We start from the raw sequence: 21,649 nt of genomic DNA, 5'->3' as shown, positions 1-21,649 counted from the left end.
CATACATACATGCACTCATAATCTGTAATAGAATCTGAAATCAGATTCTGAAATCAGAATTGTCATCAGCTACTGAAATAATTCAATGCTCATTTGACAAATGAGCAAATAATTGATTGCTCATTTGTGAAATGAGCAAATAAGTCAATGCTCATTTGTGAAATAAGCAAAAAATTATACTAAGTTCATTTAAAACAAAGTTATTAAGTTAAGCTATAGTTATAACATAAAAATGAATTGTGATTTTTATGAATTACCTATTGGTTTGGTATGTGGTATCAAAGGATACCATATAACCAAATAGAGTATAACTCTTTTTACAAAGGGGGTCAGCCCACAATGCTCTACAAAGGCAATAATCTTCATCCATCTCAAAATCAAAGAAAAAAGCGCTCCACATTAGCTTTTTGTTGGTAAAGTTATCCACGAACATTTGAGCATCACTTCCTTAAATGTATGCTTTCAAATCTCTATGAAATTTTTTGAAATGTTGCTTAGATGCACCGATGTTATCATATCCTCCAACAATTTCCTTCATCATTCGAAAAGTTGTAACAGGACCAATATTCACCTAATTAAAGAACAAAACAGTTTGGTAAATAATTTAATGCTCATTTTTAAAATGAGCAAACAATTCAATTATTTGCTTGCTCATTTGAACAATTTAATGCTCATTTTTCAAATGAGCAAACAATTTAATGCCCATTTTTCAAATAAACAAACAATTAAATGCTCATTTTTCAAATGAGCATACTACTTTTATTAGAACATATAGAGAATTCATGAAACATAAGAGACTTTGAAAGTCGTACCTTAGAATTATTCACAATTATTTATTTGTGCAATATGTTCATTTTTCTTCCTTCGTTTTGGAAGAGATTGCAACTAGGTGTATAAAGTGCAGGAGTATATCCCTCATGAAATTTTGAAACTATGAATTTGTTATCATCACAATGCTTTATGACAATATGTGCCTTGCACCCAACACGAGTAACGAGTCTCTTCCTTTTGATTGAAGTTTTTTCTTCATTGCTTTCTCCTTCGTTGTTATTTAAATCTTTTTCAACAGTAGCCTTTCTTTTCTCTTTGTATCCTTCTTTATTGCATAAGATATATTGTGATTTCAATTCTTTGCTTCTTCTTTGCCTTTTAGTTGTAGACTTTCTTGTGTTGAATCCAGCAGCAAATGCGTATCTTTTATAAAATTCAAGGCCCTCTTCAAGATTATTAAACTTCATCCCTATAGCTGGTTTCAACTCATTGGGGCATATTGGAAGCCATTCTTTTGTTCCTCTAGGAGTGAGCAAAGGTGATACTTTAGGAGAAACTACTATTGTAGGAGTAGTTGGCACATTTGTGATGGTACTAGAATGACTGTCAAGTTCTTCGTTGTTGCTCATCATTTCTGACATTTAATATAATAGAAATAACAGGTCAATAACAATTCCATAAAATAGTTTCAGGAAGCTCATTAAAAATCTCATACTAGAACATTATGTTGCTGAATTATGTTTTTAACCATACTAATTACTACTTACAGCATAACTCTTACACTTACTCACACAAACACACACACACACACACATAATAATAATTTCATAATCTAAAATAGATCTGAAATCAGCTTCAGAAATCAAAAGTGGAACAGAATGATGAGGGGGCAGGGGGGATAGGTTTGTATAAGGAATTGTAAGAAGGGAGTGTGGTTGGTGTACAGGAAACAGAACAAGAAGAAGGGGGGGTGAGGCTTGTGTGCAGGCAAGAAAACCAAGGAACTCAATGCTTTGATAACAGAAACTAGATGATTTGAAAACTTGATAATGCTACCCTTCACTATGATTTGCAAAACCTAGCATATATAGCATTCAATATAGCATATGAGGACGTTGTCAAATGAGCAAATATCACACAGAAGTGCTCAATCTAAGAAGCACAATCACTAACAAACCAAGAAGGGGGGATAGGTTTGTGCAAGGAAGTGGAAGAAGGGAGTGTGGTTGGTATGCAGGAAACAGACCAAGAAGAAGGGGGTGCGGCTTGTGCACAGGCAATCACACTAAGGAACTCAATGCTCATTTTTTAAATAAGCAAACAATTCTTTGATCTTTTGTCAAATGAGCAAATAATTAAATGCTCATTTGTCAAATGAGCAAATAACTCAATACTCATTTGTGTAATTAGCAACTAAGTATTTGCTCATTTGACAAATGAGCAACTAATTACTTGCTCATTTGATAAATGAGCAACTAATTACTTGCTCATTTGATAAATGAGCAACTAAATATTTGCTTATTAGCTACAGCCATCTCTTTCACTTTCACTGCTTCTGCAACTCATGTTAATGAGCTAAATGCCATTTCTCACCCTCTTTCTTACACTGTACAATCACCACCACCACCAAACTCTCTCTCCTTCCTCCGCCCATGTCCCTGCACCTTACCACCACCACTGTCACCACCACAACCTGTCTCACTTACACTCCCCCGCTGCCGCCTCTGTCCCGTGCACCCTACCACCACCACCATTTCCAACTTATTTTGCTCATTTGCTCATTTTTATATTTGCTCATTTTAATTATGTTTGCTCATTATATTTTTTTTTTATATTATTACAAATATTTAGGTTTGCTCATTTTCAATTCATTTGCTCATTTTAATTTGATTGCAAATTTTCAATCTCTATCAAACCTAAATTATTGATTTAATTCAAAAAATTTCAAAGAAGTAAATTCAATCAAATGAATAATTGATGCAATTAAACATGCAATTCAATGAGAATAGAACAAACCTTAAAAATCGAAAATTATCATGCAATTATCATGCAATTCAATAACTGGCGATTGATGCAATTAAACATGTAATTCAATGAGAACAGAACAAACCTCAAAAATAGAAAATTATCATGCAAGTAACATGCAATTAACGAAAATAATTCGAACTACACAATTTGAAATCCTCAAACACTAAGCTTAACATGCAATTGAAAAATATTAACAAAAATTAAGAAAAATACATTCGGAGAAGACTAAAACTTTTGTTGATTATTTACCTGTATAATCTTTGAAGGTTGTTGATTGTTGTTGCTGCTGAAATTGACAAAAATCGAACTGAATAATGTTGAAATTTTTGAACCTCACTTAAATTGAAGCTCACAGCAGAGTATATGTTTGATATATTGCAGCCGTTGATATTGTTTGATCCTATGGTTTAGATTTGTCCTCATATATAAGGAGTGTCCTCACATAAAGAGTGGTTCTCACCGGATCCCGACCCTATATATATATATATATATATATATATATATATATATATATATATATATATATATATATATATATATATACATTGTGCACCTAAATACATATACAAATGCTAAGCTACAGCCGGAGTACCCTACCCTGCACCGCCACTACCTGGTTCGTCATCCCTAGGGTCTCGAGGATGAGATTGAATGGTAGAACATGTGTCGTTACCGAGGAATCGACGCATCATCTCATCCTACCTCTCCTGGTTTGTTCTCTCTATTGCGGCCATTCGGGCTTCAAATCGAGCTTCCATCTCATCTTCCAGTTGACTCTCGATTTCCTGCACCCTCTGCTCCACCTGATTTTGCATCTGGGAAACAATGGAAGGTGTGTACTGCTGTGAAGACAATGAAACTCGACCCAACCTGTTGCCATAGTACATCTCTGCACTTTGGCCAAGTCCCTTAACACGACCCTTCTTGTTGCGGCCACCCACAGTTTCCCACTACAACTCATGCGGACTCTTCCGAATCCCTCGAGAGCTTGCTTCTTCAACTTTCTTCTGGTAGGCGTCCTACATGATATACATATGAAAAAGAACATAGATATAAGTTAAAATAAGCTTTATGAACAAAATAGAACGAAGTAAGGCATAAATGACTTCTACTTTGCCAATTTTCTACATTTCTTACCAAATGAACTCTTTCTTTCTCATAACATGTCAATTATAGGTGATTTTAGGCCTCCATGGCTTGAAATCACAAAAAAAAAACCAACTCCCTAAGTTTTAGGAACCGTTTTCAACCAAATTCATCTATACACGGCCTAAATGACTTCTATTTTGCCCATTTTCTTCATTTCTTAGCAAATGAACTCTTTCTTTAACAAAAAATGTCAATTATAGGTAGTTTTAGGTATCTATGACTTGAAATCACAAAAAAAGACCAAGTAACTAAGTTCTAGGAACCATTTTCAACCAAATTCATCCATATACGGCCTAAATGACTTCTACTTTGCCCATTTTCTTCATTTCTTAGCAAATGAACTCTTTCTTTCACAAAAAATGTCAATTATAGGTAGTTTTAGGTATCTATGACTTGAAATCACAAAAAAGACCAAGTAACTAAGTTCTAGAAACATATTCAACCAAATTCATCCATATACGGTCTAAATGACTTCTACTTTGCCATTTTCTTCATTTCTTAGAAAATGAACTATTTCTTTCTCAAAACATATCAATTATAGGAAGTTTTAGGTATCCATGACTTGAAATCACAAAAAAAAAAAAAAAAAAAAAACAAGTAACTAAGTTCTAGGAACCATTTTCAACCAAATTCATCCATATACGGCCTAAATGACTTCTACTTTGCCCATTTTCTTCATTTCTTAGCAAAATAACTATTTCTTTCTCAAAAAATGTCAATTTTAGGTATTTTTAGGTATCCATGACTTGAAAACACAAAAAAAAAAAAACCAAGTAACTAAGTTCTGGGAACCATTTTCATCAAAATCGAACCAAATACGGCCTAGGTGACTTCTACTTTGCCCATTTTCTACATTTGTTACCAAATGAACTATTTATTTCTCATAACATGTCAATTATAGGTGGTTTTAGGCCTCCATGGCTTGAAATCACAAAAAAAAAAACCAACTCCCTAAGTTTTAGGAACCGTTTTCAACCAAATTCATCCATACACGGCCTAAATGACTTCTACTTTGCCCACTTTCTTCATTTCTTAGCAAATGAACTCTTTATTTCTCAAAACATGTCAATTATAGGTAGTTTTAGGTATCTATGACTTGAAATCACAAAAAAAAAAACCAAGTAACTAAATTCTAGGAACCATTTTCAACCAAATTCATCCATATACGGCCTAAATGAGTTCTACTTTGCCCATTTTCTTCATTTCTTAGCAAACAAACTCTTTTCTTTCTCAAAACATGTCAATTATAGGTAGTTTTAGGTATCTATGACTTGAAATCACAAAAAAAAAAACCAAGTAACTAAATTCTACGAACCATTTTCAACCAAATTCATCCATATATGGCCTAAATGACTTCTTCTTTACCCATTTTCTTCATTTCTTAGCAAATGAACTCTTTCTTTCTCAAAACATGTCGATTATAGGTAGTTTTAGGCATCTATCACTTGAAAACACAAAAAAAACCAAGTAACTAAGTTATAGGAACCATTTTCATCAAATTGAACCAAATACGGCCTAAGTGACTTCTATTTTGCCCATTTTCTTCATTTCTTAGAAAATGAACTCTTTATTTCTCAAAACATGTCAATTTTAGGTAGTTTTAGGTATCTATGACTTGAAATCACAAAAAAACCAAGTAACTAAGTAAGTTCTAGGAACCATTTTCAACTAAATTCATCCATATATGGCCTAGATGACTTCTACTTTGCCCATTTTCTTCATTTCTTAGCAAATAAACTCTTTCTTTCTCGAAACATGTCAGTTATAGGTGGTTTTAGGTATCTATGACTTGAAATCACAAAAAAAAAAACCAAGCAACTAAGTTCTAGGAACCATATTCAACCAAATTCATCCATATGTGGTCTAGATGACTTCTACTTTGCCCATTTTCTTCATTTATTAGGAAATGAACTCTTTCTTTCTCAAAACATGTCAATTATAGGTGGTTTTAGGTATTTGTGACTTGAAATCACAAAAAAAAAATGAGCACACTCAGTTCTAGGAACCATTTTCAACCAAATTCATCTATGTTATATTGAAGTTGTTACCGCAATTATCTTAGCTTTGGTGTTGACTGGCACTAGGCCTTTCCCAGGCACATCCTTTGCCGCCTTTGATGATACATGCAGAAAATTATCATTATAAATGTCATTCATCCATTAGCTTGAAATAAACAAATACTTTATTTTACTTGCCTATTAAACAAACTTACCATCCTTTTTGCATGTTGGACAACTGACATAGTTACCTGATAGTGGGTTGGTTCGACCACATTTTCCATCGAACCACCCCTTTTGTTCTTCCTATTCTGGCCTGAACTCTTCTTATACGTCGGATCTGAGGCAACAATGTCCATCATCTTCTTGTGGACTTCCTCAAAGAGCCATCCTGGTTTCGCGCCATTCATCTTATGTGTGACTGTGTAGAACATGTCACGTAGGCGAGTTGCAAGCTTCTTTTAAAAATTGACCTTCACAAGATCGTTCAATGGAGGTGCCCATGTGAATTGTTTCTGCGAATGATAAAGTTTATTAGTTATAAACTCAACTCCATCTCACACACTTCATAAAACATGTATTAACTAAGTTAAAAATAGGTAAATTTTTCGAAAATAAGAATATAAGTCCAATTCATTAAATGTACGTACGTACCAGAGCATAGTAGGGTCTAACACCGGCAACTTCGAATCCATTTGTGTCTCATCTCCTAGTTGGCCGAAAGCGGTCTCCTCAGTGTCACCCAAATCATGTGCATCCGCGTCCGCCGATTCCTCGTCGGAGGTGTCGATCACCATTGCAGTTTTACCTTTCGCCCTCGATTTCTTCAACGATTCCCCATCGTTAGCGCCCGCCATGATCACCTAAAATAGTTCTTAGTAACATGACATGATATTATAAATTACAAGTATAGTGCAATGTAATAAAATTTTAGCGTAAACGTAATGATTTATTAAAAAGACCAATTCATATTTTGATTTTACAATACCAAACAAATTCACCAATGAAGATTAACATATTCTCCTATTCATTACTGTCATCACTACTGTCATCTAATAATACATCAATGTCATCATTCTCGTCACTATCACTAGAGTCGATGCTAGATCCATCATCTTCCTCGCTTGAGATAACAAAGCCATCGTCATCATCTTCTTCATCATCATCTAGGACGTAGTCTGGAATGTCATTCGGTGGGCAAAGTGTTGCATGTACTTGTGGGGATGGTGTCTGCAAAAACTCTAAGTCCACCGGAGCGTCAACCACTGACCTTGCTTGTGTTTTAAAAACAACCCACCATTGAACTCAATCCCGTTTCAGGCTAGGGTATGATGCGTAGTACACTTGAGTCACTTGGTAATATAATACAAAGGGATCGTACTTGGGGTATTTCTTAGTATGACTGACTTCGACAAGCTTGTATTGTTCATGTATGTTCATTCCCATTCCACAATCCATCCAACTGCACTTAAAAAAAATAGTCTTGTGCTCTTTTTCGGGACCAGTGTAGACAAGTTCAATAATGTCGTCTAAAATGCCAAAGTACTCTCCACCATCCTCACTTGATACACACACACCATAATTCATTGTAGATTTGTACTTTCCATGGGCATGTGTAAGGAAATTAAATCCACCGACAAAAATCTGCCTCCAAGTTCGAACACGCTTGAAAGGACGCATGCACAACGCTCGCAGGATATTCGAATTTGGTTTCTCTTCAACCACCTAACAACGTTTTGAATATAAATGTCACTTTTCCCTAATTGAATAAATTGAATTGCAAGGAATAGAAAATCATAATTATGTCACGGATAGACCATTTATATCACCTTGTGATGAAACCAATTAGAGAATTCAGCTTCGCAATTCTCCATGACTTCTGCTCTGCGCAGATAAGGTCGAGTACTAAGAATGTAGTCCTCAAACTTCCTACGAGGCCAAAGACACAATGTAAATCAACAATGTAACCATTTTAGTTTTTATAACTTTGAATACACTTCATTTCTAAACGTATTATACCTTTCGTATTCACCAAGGATGCCGGTGTTTCGTAACACGAACAAATGAGCACACTTGAGTTCTTTTTCATCTTAAAACCGAGTTTTACCCTCATTTGACACACGACCGCTATCCACTGTGAACAACTCTGGAATACTAGCGTCGTCCACTGTGGAGTCCATGTCGGCATTCACATTTCGACTGAGATCTCGTGTTTTAGTGTCAATGCCTGAAAGTAATTAGAGCAGAAGTTTGCAATCTCTTCAGTGAGATAAGCATTACAAAAGGGTCCTTCAACTCGAGCCTTGTTCCCAATTTTTCGTTTCAAATGATTGAGGAACCTGCAATTATAGTTATATAAATGTATGAACAAGTCATGACAGTGTGGGTCGGGATGAAGAATATAGGATGTGCAAGGGTCTTTGATTTACCTTTCGAATGGATACATCCATCTATATTGTATAGGACCACATAACTTCCCCTTGTATGGCAAATGAATAGGTAAATTCTCCATGGAGTTGAAGAATGCAGGAGGGAAGACCTTCTCAAGCTTGCAAAGGATCTTAGCTATGTTTTTCTCCAATCGCTCCATGTCACTAACTGATGTTGTATAGCAACACAAATCGCAGAAGAATTGGCTGATCTTTGTAATTGCATTCCAAACATGACAAGGGAGCAATTCCCGCAAAGCAGTGGGCAACAACCTCTGCATGAACACGTGACAGTCATGGCTTTTCATTCCGTGTAGCTTACATGCTTGCAAATCTACGCATTTGCTCAAATTGGAGGCGTAACCATCAGGAAACCACAGCTGTTTAACCCATTCACACAAAACTTTTCTCTGAGCCTTGTCAAGAGAGAATGGAGCCTCTGGCATGAACTCTTATCCTCCACCATCCTCCTGAAGATGAAGCTGTGGCCGTTTACAATATTTGGCAATGTCATTTCGAGCTGATGGCGTGTCACACGTATGATTTTTCACATCCATTATAGTGTGAATTAACTGATCAAAGAAGTTCTTTTCAATGTGCATGACATCTAGTTGTGACGAATGAGCAGATGCTTCCAATATGGAAGCTCCCACAGTGTGCTTTGCTTGAACCACCCCTTTTTTGCTTTTTGAGGCGTTTAAGTGCCTCGAGCCCATCAGTAGCCTTCAGAAGGTCTTTCATACATTCCCACAGTTCTTCTCCTGACATGATGTGTGGAGTTGCACCTTTTTCGACTTTGTTTTTACAGAATGCAGTTCTACTATTCCGAAAAGGGTGATCCGTCGAAAGGAATTGGCAGTGGCAATCGAACCAAGAAACTTTTCCACTATGTTCAAGCCCAAAATGCTTTGCTTTTCTCCATGAAATACGGACAAGCCATATTACCAGATGTGGCCCAACTGGACAACATACCATAAGCCGGGAAGTCACTAACAGTCCATAGGATGGCTGCTCGAAAATTGAAATTCTGTTTCATCGAAATATCGTAGGTATTCGCGCCAAATTCCCATAACTGTTTCAACTCCTCTGTCAACGGTTGCTGGTACACATCCAAGTTGCCCTTTGGGTTTTTAGGACCAGGAACGAGAAACAAAAGGAACATGAATTGTCTTTTCATACAGATTGAGGGAGGCAGGCTATAAGGGGTCAAAATGACAGGCCAACAAGAATATTGTCCCCCAAACTTACCATGAGGAGCAAAACCATCTGTACAAGCCAAGTCGAACATTACGAGGCTCGGAGGCAAACTCTGGAAATCAACTATCGAGGTGTTTCCAGGCTCCACTATCACTAAGGTGTGCCATTGTGCCTTGAACTCGAGGATTTTTCGAATTCCATGTCTTTTCCTCCGAAATGTTCTTGCTTGCAAAGAGCCTTTGCAACCTGGGTGTGATCGGGAAATAAAACATAACATTCAAAGGCACTAGGCTATCTTTAGTAGTCTGCTTGTATCGGTCGCTGCCACACACCCTACATGTAGACAGCTGAGCATCATCCTTCCAAAACAACATACATCCTTTCGGGCATGCATGAATCCTTTCAGGAGGCAGTTCCAACCCTTCACAATCTTCTTCATCTAGTAGAATGTGTCGACCATATGGTTGTTGTTAAGAATCGCTTCATTGAGCAAAGACACAAACCCATCAACACATCTGTGGGGCAAATTATACTCGCACTTTAGACTAGTGATTCTAGCAGCCATCTCTAACACAGACAATGAACTCCCTTCGTATAATGGTCTTTTAGAAGCCTTCAACAAATCCAGAAAATGCTTAGCCTGTGCATTAGGCTCCTCCTCTGATGAAACACTAGCCTGCTCGGAATGCCCTTGATCTTCAGTATCACCAAAAGCATCAAAAACCATTTCACGATAGTCATTGGAGCGCCGATCAGGAACTCCTGGAAACCCTTCCCCGTGACACATCCACTCATAGTAATTGCGATACAAGTGAATTTTAACTGTTTCCGCATCCCAAAGCCGTTTGTTCTTACATTTAAAACATGGACACCTAACTTCATTTGGGTTACTACTCTCGGGATGATCTTTGATGTACTCAATGATTTCATCAACCCCTTTCACGAACTCTGGATTAATACTTTGCCCAACCTTCCTTTCATACATCCAACTACGTTCTGTTCGTTTCATGATCACAACTTCTACACAACTCACGCATATGTATAATCACATCAGTCACAAAGCGTATTTCCTATTGATTATCCATTACAGTGTTATGGAAATGCAAATGAGATTTGAAATGCTTCCAAAGGGTCCTTATCGCTCCAACCTAACCCATCCTTGTACGTTTAATCTCACTAGTGAATGTAAGCCAGGTTTTCAATTCTATGGAAAATCCGCAAGCATTTCCCTACAGTTCTCCAAGTACACGATGTAAGCGATTAAACACACCTACATATGTACCCAGAGAACATTGTAGAGAAATGAGAAGGCAGGATATTCCCTAGAATCAATAACAAGGCATACATTCACCACCTAAGTGAGAATAAGCGTACAAGGACAGTCCCAACCGGGGACTAGTCAAGACATACTCCTAATGTGTATGCCTTGAACGGGTATCTAGGCATATGATTATGCAAATGATTCATTTAAAAAATATATAGAGTAAAGGAAACATGCATTATACTAAACAAATATATCATAATTAAACTAAACTAAACAAATATATCAAACAATTAGTAAATATTATATTAAACATTATATCAAACAAAAATATTAAACTAAATAAACTAACATACACTATATTAAACTATAATAAACTAACATACATTATTATATTAAACTAAACCAAATTAAACTAACATATCATAATACAACAATAAAAAACTAAACTAAACTAAACTAACATATCATAATACAACACATTCATTTCAAATATTTCAACATATTTAAACATAAATAAAATAGCTTGTATACACTACACTAAAAACAATAACAAACTAACATATATCTAAATACAATTAGTCACTACCATGCCAAGTATAAACTAAACTAAGAATTTTAGGGGTTATATTGGGCTAACCTGTAGATCTGCACTTGTTATTCACAATCAAACCAAGTAAATCTACAAATCTTACAAATAATTAAGATTAAAAACATAATTAGGGTTTATGCTGTCAGTTTTTATTTAAGAAAAAGGGGGGGGGGGAAAGACCTACCGGGGCTACAGAACGGCGGGAGGCTGGTGGTGGTTCCAGTCGCAGAATGGCTGAATGAGGATGGTGGTGGTTCTGGTCGCAGGCTTGAGGTCAGTTTTTAACCAAAAAAAAAGGGGGGGGGCAAAGCTACTTACCGAGCAGCGGCCTTGGAGTCACAACGGAATGGTGGTCAACGGCGGGTGGTTGTGGTGAAAAACCCGTGGTGGCTGTTAACATGGTGGTGATGGTTAGGGTTTCCCAAAAAAATTAACTACACTTACCAATCAGCTTTTTGCAGAATCACGGCGGCGGATCGATGGTGGTCGCCGCTTCCTCTTCGTCTTTCTGTTTCTCACTTTCTCTCTCTTCCCCTTTCTCTCTCTGTTTCTGATTCTTTTTTGCGAAAAAAACCAAAACGTAGCTTTTGTAGTTTTATTGTTTCCGACGGAATTAATTTCCCACATAAATTAATTCATGTTTTTATTTTATAATTTCCGACGGAAATAATTTTCCTCGGTAAATAATTCTTCCGACGGAATATTGTTGGGTTTCGTAGTGACCCGACACTACGCGGAAGGAAACCCACCAAGACCCGCCCCTTAATTAAAGCAATTAAACAAGCATAATAAACTTAATCAAACAAGATTAAGGACAAGAATTATACCTTTGACGCGTGCTTCGCTCCCAAGGAGCTCTTACTTTAAAATCCCGAAAAGACGAGATCTCCGACGGATCGTACCCTCGACCCGACCCGAGCGTCCTAAGTCTTGAAGGTTAGTCAAGACCCGGACAAATTAACTATGAGTTTTACGAATCAAAGGTTTACTCTTTTCTTAGAGTTGCCTTTTTAATTCCACTCAAGGTTGTTTTCTCAAAATCCCAACCAAGTGGGTATATATAGAGAATGGGGACTTGAAACCCCTTTTCATGATCAATGTGGGATCATGTGCAATTGCAATAATTTATTTAATTCCAAAATAAATAATTTAGGCAAAAGCAATCACAAGCCAACAAGTGGCAAAAGGAGAGAATGGGTTAGGTGAGGACCATATCCCATGGGGGGGACCATTGCCTTGCTCCCCAAGGGAAGCTTGGTGGCTTTGGTCCCCACTTCTCCTTAAACCGCCACTTACACGGCAGCTAGGCTGGCTGCCACCTGGTGCTGCCAGCACGCACAACCACCTAGCATGCCTGGCTGGCGCACCACGCATCACCCAGCCCAGCACTTGCGTGCTGCTAGCGAGCCACGCCTTGTGCTGGGCGCTGGGCTGCCATGCTATCGCAGGCACACGCACACGCATGTGTGGTGCTGCTGCCTTGCTATCGCAAGCACACACACATGCATGCGTGGCTCTCGCACATCTAGCATAACCATGACCAGCATACGCATGGCACCTAGCACGCCAGCACCACTCGCCCATGCTCGCACAGCTAGCATAACCATGACCAGCATACGCATGGCACCTAGCACGCCAGCACCACTCGCCCATGCTCGCACAGCTACGTGCATCTGGGCAGCACACACTAGCGCTGTGCTTGGTGCGTGGCTTGCGATGGTGCCTAGCACTCACGCAAGGCCAGCGCTGCCTGCCAGCTAGCTGTGCTTGGTGCGTGGCCTGCGATGTTGCCCAGCACTCACGCAAGGCCAGCGCTGCCTGCCAGCTAGCTGTGCTATGGTGCACACGCACACGCACACACGCATGTGCCTAGCACTGCAATGGTGTTGTGCGTGGTGCTAGGGGGCTGCGATAGTGCCCATGCGCACCCAGGCACCCAGGCTAGCATGCTGCTAGCTTGCGATGGGCTGCCAGGGGCAAATATGGTGCTAAGTTATAAATATTAACATGAGTATAAAGTACCATTAAATAGGTAACATTAACTGTTGTTGTGGTATAAATATTTTTCTAATGGTGTAAATAAGTATGTATATTGTCATCAAATATTATACCACTGTCAGATATAATAGTACTACTAAGACAACTTATAATCTGACTGTTTTACCATTATAAATATCAAATGAATGTTTTACCCTCCTATTTGCAGAGAAAAAATATAGGTGCTATGCGCCTAAATGGACTCCTACCAAAACCATTACTATATTAATCATCTCCTCTATACCTTTTTTCATTTATTGTAGTCTAACGTTACCGCTGAACTAACGCTTTATTTGGTTAGAAGGAAGGGGAGGAAAAATGTCGACTCGATTTTATCTTCAAAATTGGAGGTAGTGTTATGTTATTAAAGAGAGAGAGAGAAAATGGATCTCTCCCTCGATCTCCTTTCCCTTCCCCCAATCCTTTATCCAATAAGAGAATATGTGTTCCTTTACTCTTCTTTCTTTTTTCTCCATTTTCTTCTATCTAAACAAAGGGGCTGTTTGGCAATTAGTTTTTTTCCTACCTTTTGGCTTTAGGCTTTTTAGTTTGATCAAACAGCCAAAAACTATATTTGGTACTTGGCTTTTTGTTGGTTTTTAAGCTAGCTTTTTCGCTAAAAGTCAAAAGCTAATAGGAGTAGCTTTTTCTATTGGCTTTTGGTTTGTTAGCCCACTTTATCACTAATAAATAGCTAACAACCATAAATAATTTTACCAAACGCTTTTGTAAACAGCCGACTTAAACAACTAATTTAAAAGGCCAATCTATACTATTAATGCTCAGCTAATCAAATAAATTAAGCAAACAAGCCAACAACCAACGATGACCCGCTGATTGCCAAACAACCTCAAAAGTGTAAACTAATATAATGCAACTTGATAATATAATTTGAACTCCTAATGTTATTTACCACGTGTACTGAAATTAATTCCCAATTTCCTATAAGCAGTTATACGTCAATAGAGATTGGCATTTTCAAAGAATTCAAAAATATCATTTTCAAAGAGAGTCTTGAGCAAAATGTAATATCGTGGCACAAATACCCATGATAAGTAGTATGGAGTACTTATGGAGTTAACAATTTTCCTTTTATAAAAAATTGTCGGCAACAAAATATATACCGTAACAATATTGTAAACGTTTTCATCCCAATTGACATTTCCAAATACTCGTAGTTCAAAAACACCAATTCTTGTTTAAGGTAAATTTTCATTAGATAAGTTAAACTTATTCTAAAATTATTTAAAGTTATCTTTATATATTACAAAAGTTACCATTTTTCTAACATAATTTTTACCCCTTATTACACTTATAATTTACAAGCTATAAGACATATGCACCTTGCGTGTGCATTATAAGAAATCTATATGGCTCGATTCTCCCTTTTTTTTCTTGAAATATCATCTACCTTATTCTAATTAAAAAAATCTTTCAAAAAACTAATTAAAAAAAATATTAGTGGGCTTAAAAATCGATGAAATCATGGAGGCAATAGAAGGGATATGACTTTCCTAAAAAAAAAATAAAAGGATAATACTGTAGTTTTTTTTTTTTTTTTTTTTTTTTTTTTTTTTTAAATATGTAGCTTTTAATATTTTTTTTTAATAAAGGATGGTAGTTTTTTTTATTGATGGTACTTATTTTTTAGAAAAATGAAGGTAGGTTTTTTTTTTTTTTTTTTTTTGATAAAGAAAATAAAAGATGAAAGGGGTATTTTGGGAAAGAAAAATTTATCACCCAAAACCCCCTTTCACTTTATATATTACCATAGATTAGATTAATCATATTATATTTCATAACATGTATCTATTAGAAATTAGATACTCGTATTATAATATAATAAACTCATTACAAAATAAAATTATCCTTCAAGGAATTAAAGTTATTATAAAAATTGTTAAACCTACCCTTAATTTGATTGTATTACAATAAAATTAACGCCAGTTTACTTTATACTCCCTCCGTCTTTAAAGTAGAAGCCTATTTCTTTATTACGTGAGTAATAAATATTAGAAATAGATTTCTAATAAAGGGTCGGATAGAGTATAAAATTTATTAGTTAAAAAAACCATTGATTTGTTGACTGTTTCCATTTCAAAGTACAATGAAAGAAACAATTTGACCATTTGAGAAACAAAACCGTTTTCCTTTCTTTTCTTTATCCAAAAAATCTAATCCATAAAACAATTTTACTAATATAAAAGTAAATAATCCACACGAAATCCATCCGTACACCTACCCTCATCCATTCCTGTCCAAATTATCTCTCTTTCTCTCTCCTACAAATTATTTCTCTCTCCGTTTCTCCTTCTCTCTCCTCCTCCTGCATATGACTAGCGCAGCAGTGCTGTTTTACGGCAGAAGGTCTCGATCTTCTTCTCGAACCTTCGATGATTTAGGCTTTGGTTCTCCTGTTCTTCCTTCTCCTTTTTCTGCTTCATCTTCATCTTCATCTACTTCTTCCGATCACACCAACACTACCGTCACTGCCAATCATCGACACCGTCATCACCACCACCATCATCGTAAGGTTGGTGATCTTCATCGTCGTCACCGTCATGTCAATTTTGATGATCATTCCCCTCGCTCTCCTATTCCGGTAATTCTACCTTCTATTTTCAATTTTACCCTTTTTTGTCATTTTTTGTTTTGTTATTGATTGGGGTTCGATTTGATTGATTTAGTAGTTACCTAAATGGAATTAATTTGTAGACTGATATTATTTGCAATAGTTAGAATATTTGTTATGAGTAGTTGAGTATCTGCTTTTCAGATTGTGGCCTCGTGGGTTTGTTATATCAATTGGCAATTGGGTTTATTCAAAAATAAAATAAAAAAAATAAAGAAAATTGCAGTTGGGTAGCATTTAATTGGTTGCGTATTTTAGGCTATGTTACTCAAGGTACTCCGTACTCATAGGTGTAGTAAGTGTCCAACTCGAGTATTTTGTAAAAACAAAATATCCGTGATTTCAGAGCAAAATGAGGTGTTAAAGTGTCCAGACTCCCGAGCATACCGTGGCCATTTGAGGTGAAATGAAAAGTTTGATTGACACATGTTTTGGAAACTATAATTTTGGGTGACTTTTGAAAATGGAGCTTAGGTTGTGTCTTTGTTTTTTAGTTGAGCTCTATTTTGAGACTAGGAATAGTACTACTGTGATTGGGATAACTAATTAGTCAAAGGTAAATGGTTGACATTACTTGTGACAACATTGAAGTACATAAAATACACTATGATGACTAGGTGTTTTTATGAGAATTTTTGTTTTACAATTCTATTGCGTGATCATTATTACTAATTTAGAAAGAGTGATCCATTGGACATGAATCCATTTTTTCTGGTTGACGTCATTAAGGGAGTTAGAAAAATGGATTTTTGGATTGCGTAATCCAATTGCTCAAATGGATTCTTCTGTATTTACTATCCTTAATAGGAAGAATAAGATAGGATCAAGAAATCATTTACTCCGTATTATTTTCAGGGGAGGCTTCCAAAAAGCATAAACTAGGCAAGGCCTTCTGGGCAACTCGTTTAGCATGGTGACTATATCAGACAACTCTTTCCGCGTTGCTTAGATCATTATAGCATGAGATGCTCACTGTTTAATTTAAGGATTTTTACGAGACTTTTGGTAAATAATTTAGTTTGAAGACAGTTGGTCATTGTAGTATAGCTACACTGCAATTTAGACATTAGTTGTGAAAAAAGAGTGGCCTCAATTTGCGTAAGGTTTATCCTCATTCAACTCTTAGTTTAGCTTTGTAGTCTCTTCCAAGTTCCTTTACTTAGTGTAGTGTCATGTTCTCCTTCTAAATTGGTAATTGAATCGACTCCTAAACTTAGTTACCTCAATTAAACAAGATCAAATTTTTGTTATGGTTTCTCAGCCTTTCTCTTCATTCTTCGAAAATCTTGGAACATTTAGTTGTCGGTGATTAACATATTTTTTCATATTCGGCATTATATTCTTAGAAATGAAACCAGTTAACTGTTTCCATTACACATATTTTGGTATGATGGGTAACAAGGCGATTCGGCTATGCAAACATACTGATAGAATAGAGCCCCAATATTTTTAAGGGACCCCAATCTTAAAATTAGTTGTCAATAAAACAGGTATGATATATAGTTTTACTTTTACAGTTTAACTCACATCACATAAGTTGGCCTAATGGTATTTTGGCTAGAAAAAGTGAAGCTTGTTTATTATAATTGGGTGTCAATTCTCCTTGAATCACTTTATATTAGTCACTGAGAGATTATTTACTTTGCGCTACATTTGTAATTGGCCCTTTACTAGTTTAAGACAGCCTAACAGAGTAACAAGTGAGTAACACACGCCATTACCTTTCAGGGTTGTTCTTGCAATCTTTTAAATTCTTTGATGTACTCTTTAATTGAACCATTGTCTTGCTGCACCGAATTGAGCCTATGATGAAGCACCTTTTTGTAACTTCTAGGCACATATCGTTTCTCAATTTCAATTTAAGAACAACTCTAGAATCAATCTTTTCCTTTCTATCTTGCTTTCTCTTAGCTTGCATGTTCTCATATGTAATTTAGATGAAACTCTACAAGAGGGGGGAAGGGGGTAAATTGTACTATTGAACTTGCTAGTCACTCTTGCAAGTACAGAAATAGTGCAAGAAAGATTTTGAAGAAAGCTTCGTAAGCCTAATAAGAAGTGAAAAACCTCGACTCGAAGGGATTTTGACTCAAACTTTCCAGTAAGGCCGACAATATTATCACGGAACTTGAGCCTCTATTGATTCATGATCCCAATAACTAGTGCAAGAAAGATTTTGAAGAAAGCTTCGTAAGCCTAATAAGAAGTGAAAAACCCCGACTCGAAGGGATTTTGACTCCGAATAGCGAACTAACTTGATTCCTAGCAACAATAATAGGTCATTCAGTTGCTTCATGATTTTCTCAACAATTAATCAGTGCGATTTATAATGATTAGCCACAAGTTTCTCAAAGACCAAGTCCTTGTTCTTAAAGATGAGAGTTTTAAAACAGATTTTCTAAAATAGCAATTAAAATTATAAATTTGTTTGATTTTAACCGAACTTTTAAACCAAGCTCATTTCATTCCTTACAAACAAAATTTCAACTAAGGTCCTGCTTTAAGGTAACCACTTTGAAGTTCTTTTTTCACATGCTTTTGGCTAAAATAAAATCAGATTTTATTTTGTAAACTTGTTTTTTTATAAGATAATATCAAATGTATTGTAAGTCAACTCTAAATCCCTAAAAACTAGGAAAATAAGTTAATCTTGTTAAATTGAAGAAAAACAGATCTTATTATAATATTATATTTTTAAAATTAAATCTATTAGGAAATAATTGTAACAAGTTAAAACTAACTCCCGAGAAAGTAGGCAAATATAATGTAATGACAAATAACTTGGAAAACTGAATTCTAGTGATGTGCAGTCTCGTGTTCTCGTGTTCCTCCTAAAAACGAAGTGGTCGTCAATACCTGAAGTTTTGATATTGATTTTAAGCTTGTTTAAAACAAATTCTCTTGTCCAACATAATTAAAGGCTTCCTAAAAAAATATGCTTCTAGTAATATGTCCTCATGTGCTCCGGTGTTTCTCTCAAAACTTATCTTTGTTTGTTCATCTAGGAACAACATACTCAATGTTCCCACTCATCCTTTTAAAGAACTCAACAATACATTTGTGCAATTAGACTTGTTCTCTTCATTAGGAACAATATTCAACAATGATGTTTATCATACTCAATATTTTTCATGCTTTCGTGACTTGTTCATGCACATCTCTAACACACAAGTTAATTAAATAATCATCATTTGTTCACAATCGTCAAAACCTTACAATATCATACCACCAAGGAAACATATGTAGAAAGATTAAGAGCAACATAGGTAAAGCATTTGACGTCACTTATGCCTTTATGATCAAACACCTTATCATACTTCTGACTAATCCATATAAGTTTTCAGATCAAGGTCGCCATTAAATTCAAGAAGATCAACCAATTTGATTTCTTCTTCATGTTTAAGAAGTTGATTGGGAGGTCTAATTGATGTTTCAACACTATTATTCCTAGTTGTTGACTTTATCTCCAACACATCATCACATGGTTCTTTCACCAATTCCATCATGCTCTGTGTTCTCTAGTTGTCATCCATGTTTAATGCAAAAAGTACACCAATAACTAACATTATGAATTCACACATCTATTACTATAACTATCTATTACTATTACCTGTCAAAAAAAAAAAAAAAAACAAAAATCCTTATTAATTTTTTTCCCCTCTTAAATCCCTTCAATTTTCCTCCTTATTTTAATTTTTTTTTTTTTTTTTTTTTATTATTCCCTAAATTTTAAGAAGGTTTTTTTGTTGGTTCTCTTTAATTATTTCTTTTAGTTTTATTTTATTTTATTTACCTCATCTGTTTTTCACTCATTTGTAACAAATTTTAATGTTGTTGATATTTTTTCAAGACACTTTTAACAATACATGGGTTGGTTAGTTAAATTGATGGATAAGTAAAATAAGGTTTTGATTTCCCTAGAAAAAATTTAGTTTTAATTATTATGTGTATTTCGTTTTAATTTTTAGCAATACCTTAATACCTATATTATACTCTGTTTAAGTTGAAATATCTCACATCACTTTCTTCCTGCACATTTTGCAATGTTATAGCAGGCTAGCAGCTATGTAGTTTAAGTATTCTTTTCTGTCTGTTGTATGAGAAAGTGATGTTTTCTATTTAATGACAGCATTGTAAATAAACTCATCTCTTGCGCATTTGTCTGTCACATTTGGTGCATACACAGGGGGGTGAATCACACCAACAAGGTTGTAATGGCGACTCTTCTTCATGGGAAATCAATGACAGAGAAACTGTGCATGATCTGAGTGGAAGATATCATCGAAACAACATGCTGCCTGGGTCTGTTTTGCTTGCTAAAGAAAGGCTTGTTCAAAGATTGAGAGGTGTATCTGTTTCTGGAAACAGGTCAGTGTTTAAGACTTAAGAGTTGACATTTCCTTTGAAAGAAATTTTCTTAATGCCACAGACTCAGGATTGACGTCATACCTCTTCCATTGTTACTGTTTACTAAGTTGTTCATCCTTTTATGTAGAGACAACAGAGAAACATCTCCTAGTCTTCCCAGCAATCATCAGCTTGTAGTTGGTGCAGAATGGGAAACGGATGTTTCAAGAGAAGAGCCAGCTGCTTATAGAAATTCACCTGAATTACCTGTGGGAGCACATCAGCCATCTGCACCAAGGGAACCACAAAGGAAACCTCTAGGGCTCACCAAAGAAGCCCTCTCCCAGTTGCAACATGATGTTTTCTTGGAGCAACAAAAGCCTGTCACTCAACCAATGTCCAAAGCATCAACTGATTGCAGCATTTGTCTGGAGAGCTTTGTGGAAGGTAACAAGCTCATTAATTTACCTTGCGGACATAGATTTCATAGTTCATGCTTGTATCCATGGCTTCAAACTTGTGGAGAATGCCCGTACTGTCGTACTTGTATTATGTTCACTTCCTAGCTATGTTGCACGGAAAATGGCAGTAGTGAGCTTTCTGTGGGTTGGTGAGATTTGAACAGGGACGGTAGTATTTGAAGTGGGGACGTCTTCGAAGGGGCGTTCCCAAGTATTAGATTCCGAATCTCCGATGAATCACTTATATAATTTTCTTTGTTATTAGCCTAAAACAAATGCCTATGCATGTATAAGTAATCTCTTCACTTTGCTTATAAACTGTTTTTTAGGAACTATAATGTTTGCATCAAGGCTAAACAACTATTGCCTATATTACTTAGATTGCTTTTGGTACTAAGTGGATTGGGATGAAATTAATGTATATATTATGCTCTTTTTTTCCCCTTTAGTACACCCAAGTATTATTTGAGTACTTTTATATGATTAAGGTGTGGTTAAAAATGGTTTTGATGGTTAATTTAATAATTACTCCCTCAATCCTTTTATTTTTGCCCCATTTGCCAAAAATGGATGTCCCTTATGTTGCCCCATGTCTATTACTGGCATTGTTTGCCTCTAATTAATTAATTATGTTTGCTTGTTTAATTCCCATGTCTATTTTTGGCATTGTTTGCCACTAATTAATTGTGTTTGCTTGTTGTTTAATTTATTTAACCCACTAACTTACACCCTATATTTGACCCTTCTC

General features: G+C 35.9%; 1 protein-coding gene across 2 annotated transcripts; it reads left to right on the top strand.

Annotated features, from left to right (window-relative positions):
- Nucleotides 1-15,674: 15,674 nt before the first annotated feature.
- On the top strand, nt 15,675-21,384 carry LOC110716811 (probable E3 ubiquitin-protein ligase RHY1A). 2 transcript variants are annotated; one of them, XM_021895453.1, is made up of 3 exons: nt 15,675-16,063; nt 20,280-20,461; nt 20,598-21,384. In XM_021895453.1, exons 1-3 carry the CDS (start codon nt 15,794-15,796, stop codon nt 21,004-21,006), a joined length of 861 nt encoding a protein of 286 aa, XP_021751145.1. In that variant the 5' UTR covers nt 15,675-15,793; the 3' UTR covers nt 21,007-21,384. The 2 variants fall into 2 exon arrangements, with proteins under 2 accessions (XP_021751145.1, XP_021751144.1); XM_021895452.1 differs by having other exon boundaries at nt 15,677-16,063; nt 20,589-21,384.
- Nucleotides 21,385-21,649: the final 265 nt, after the last annotated feature.

This window comes from Chenopodium quinoa, unplaced genomic scaffold, assembly GCF_001683475.1.
Source record: "Chenopodium quinoa cultivar QQ74 unplaced genomic scaffold, ASM168347v1, whole genome shotgun sequence".
NCBI classification, from domain to species: domain Eukaryota; kingdom Viridiplantae; phylum Streptophyta; class Magnoliopsida; order Caryophyllales; family Amaranthaceae; genus Chenopodium; species Chenopodium quinoa.
The sequence above is the reverse complement of the archived record's forward strand: the minus strand, read 5'-3'. Positions and strand labels throughout refer to the sequence as shown.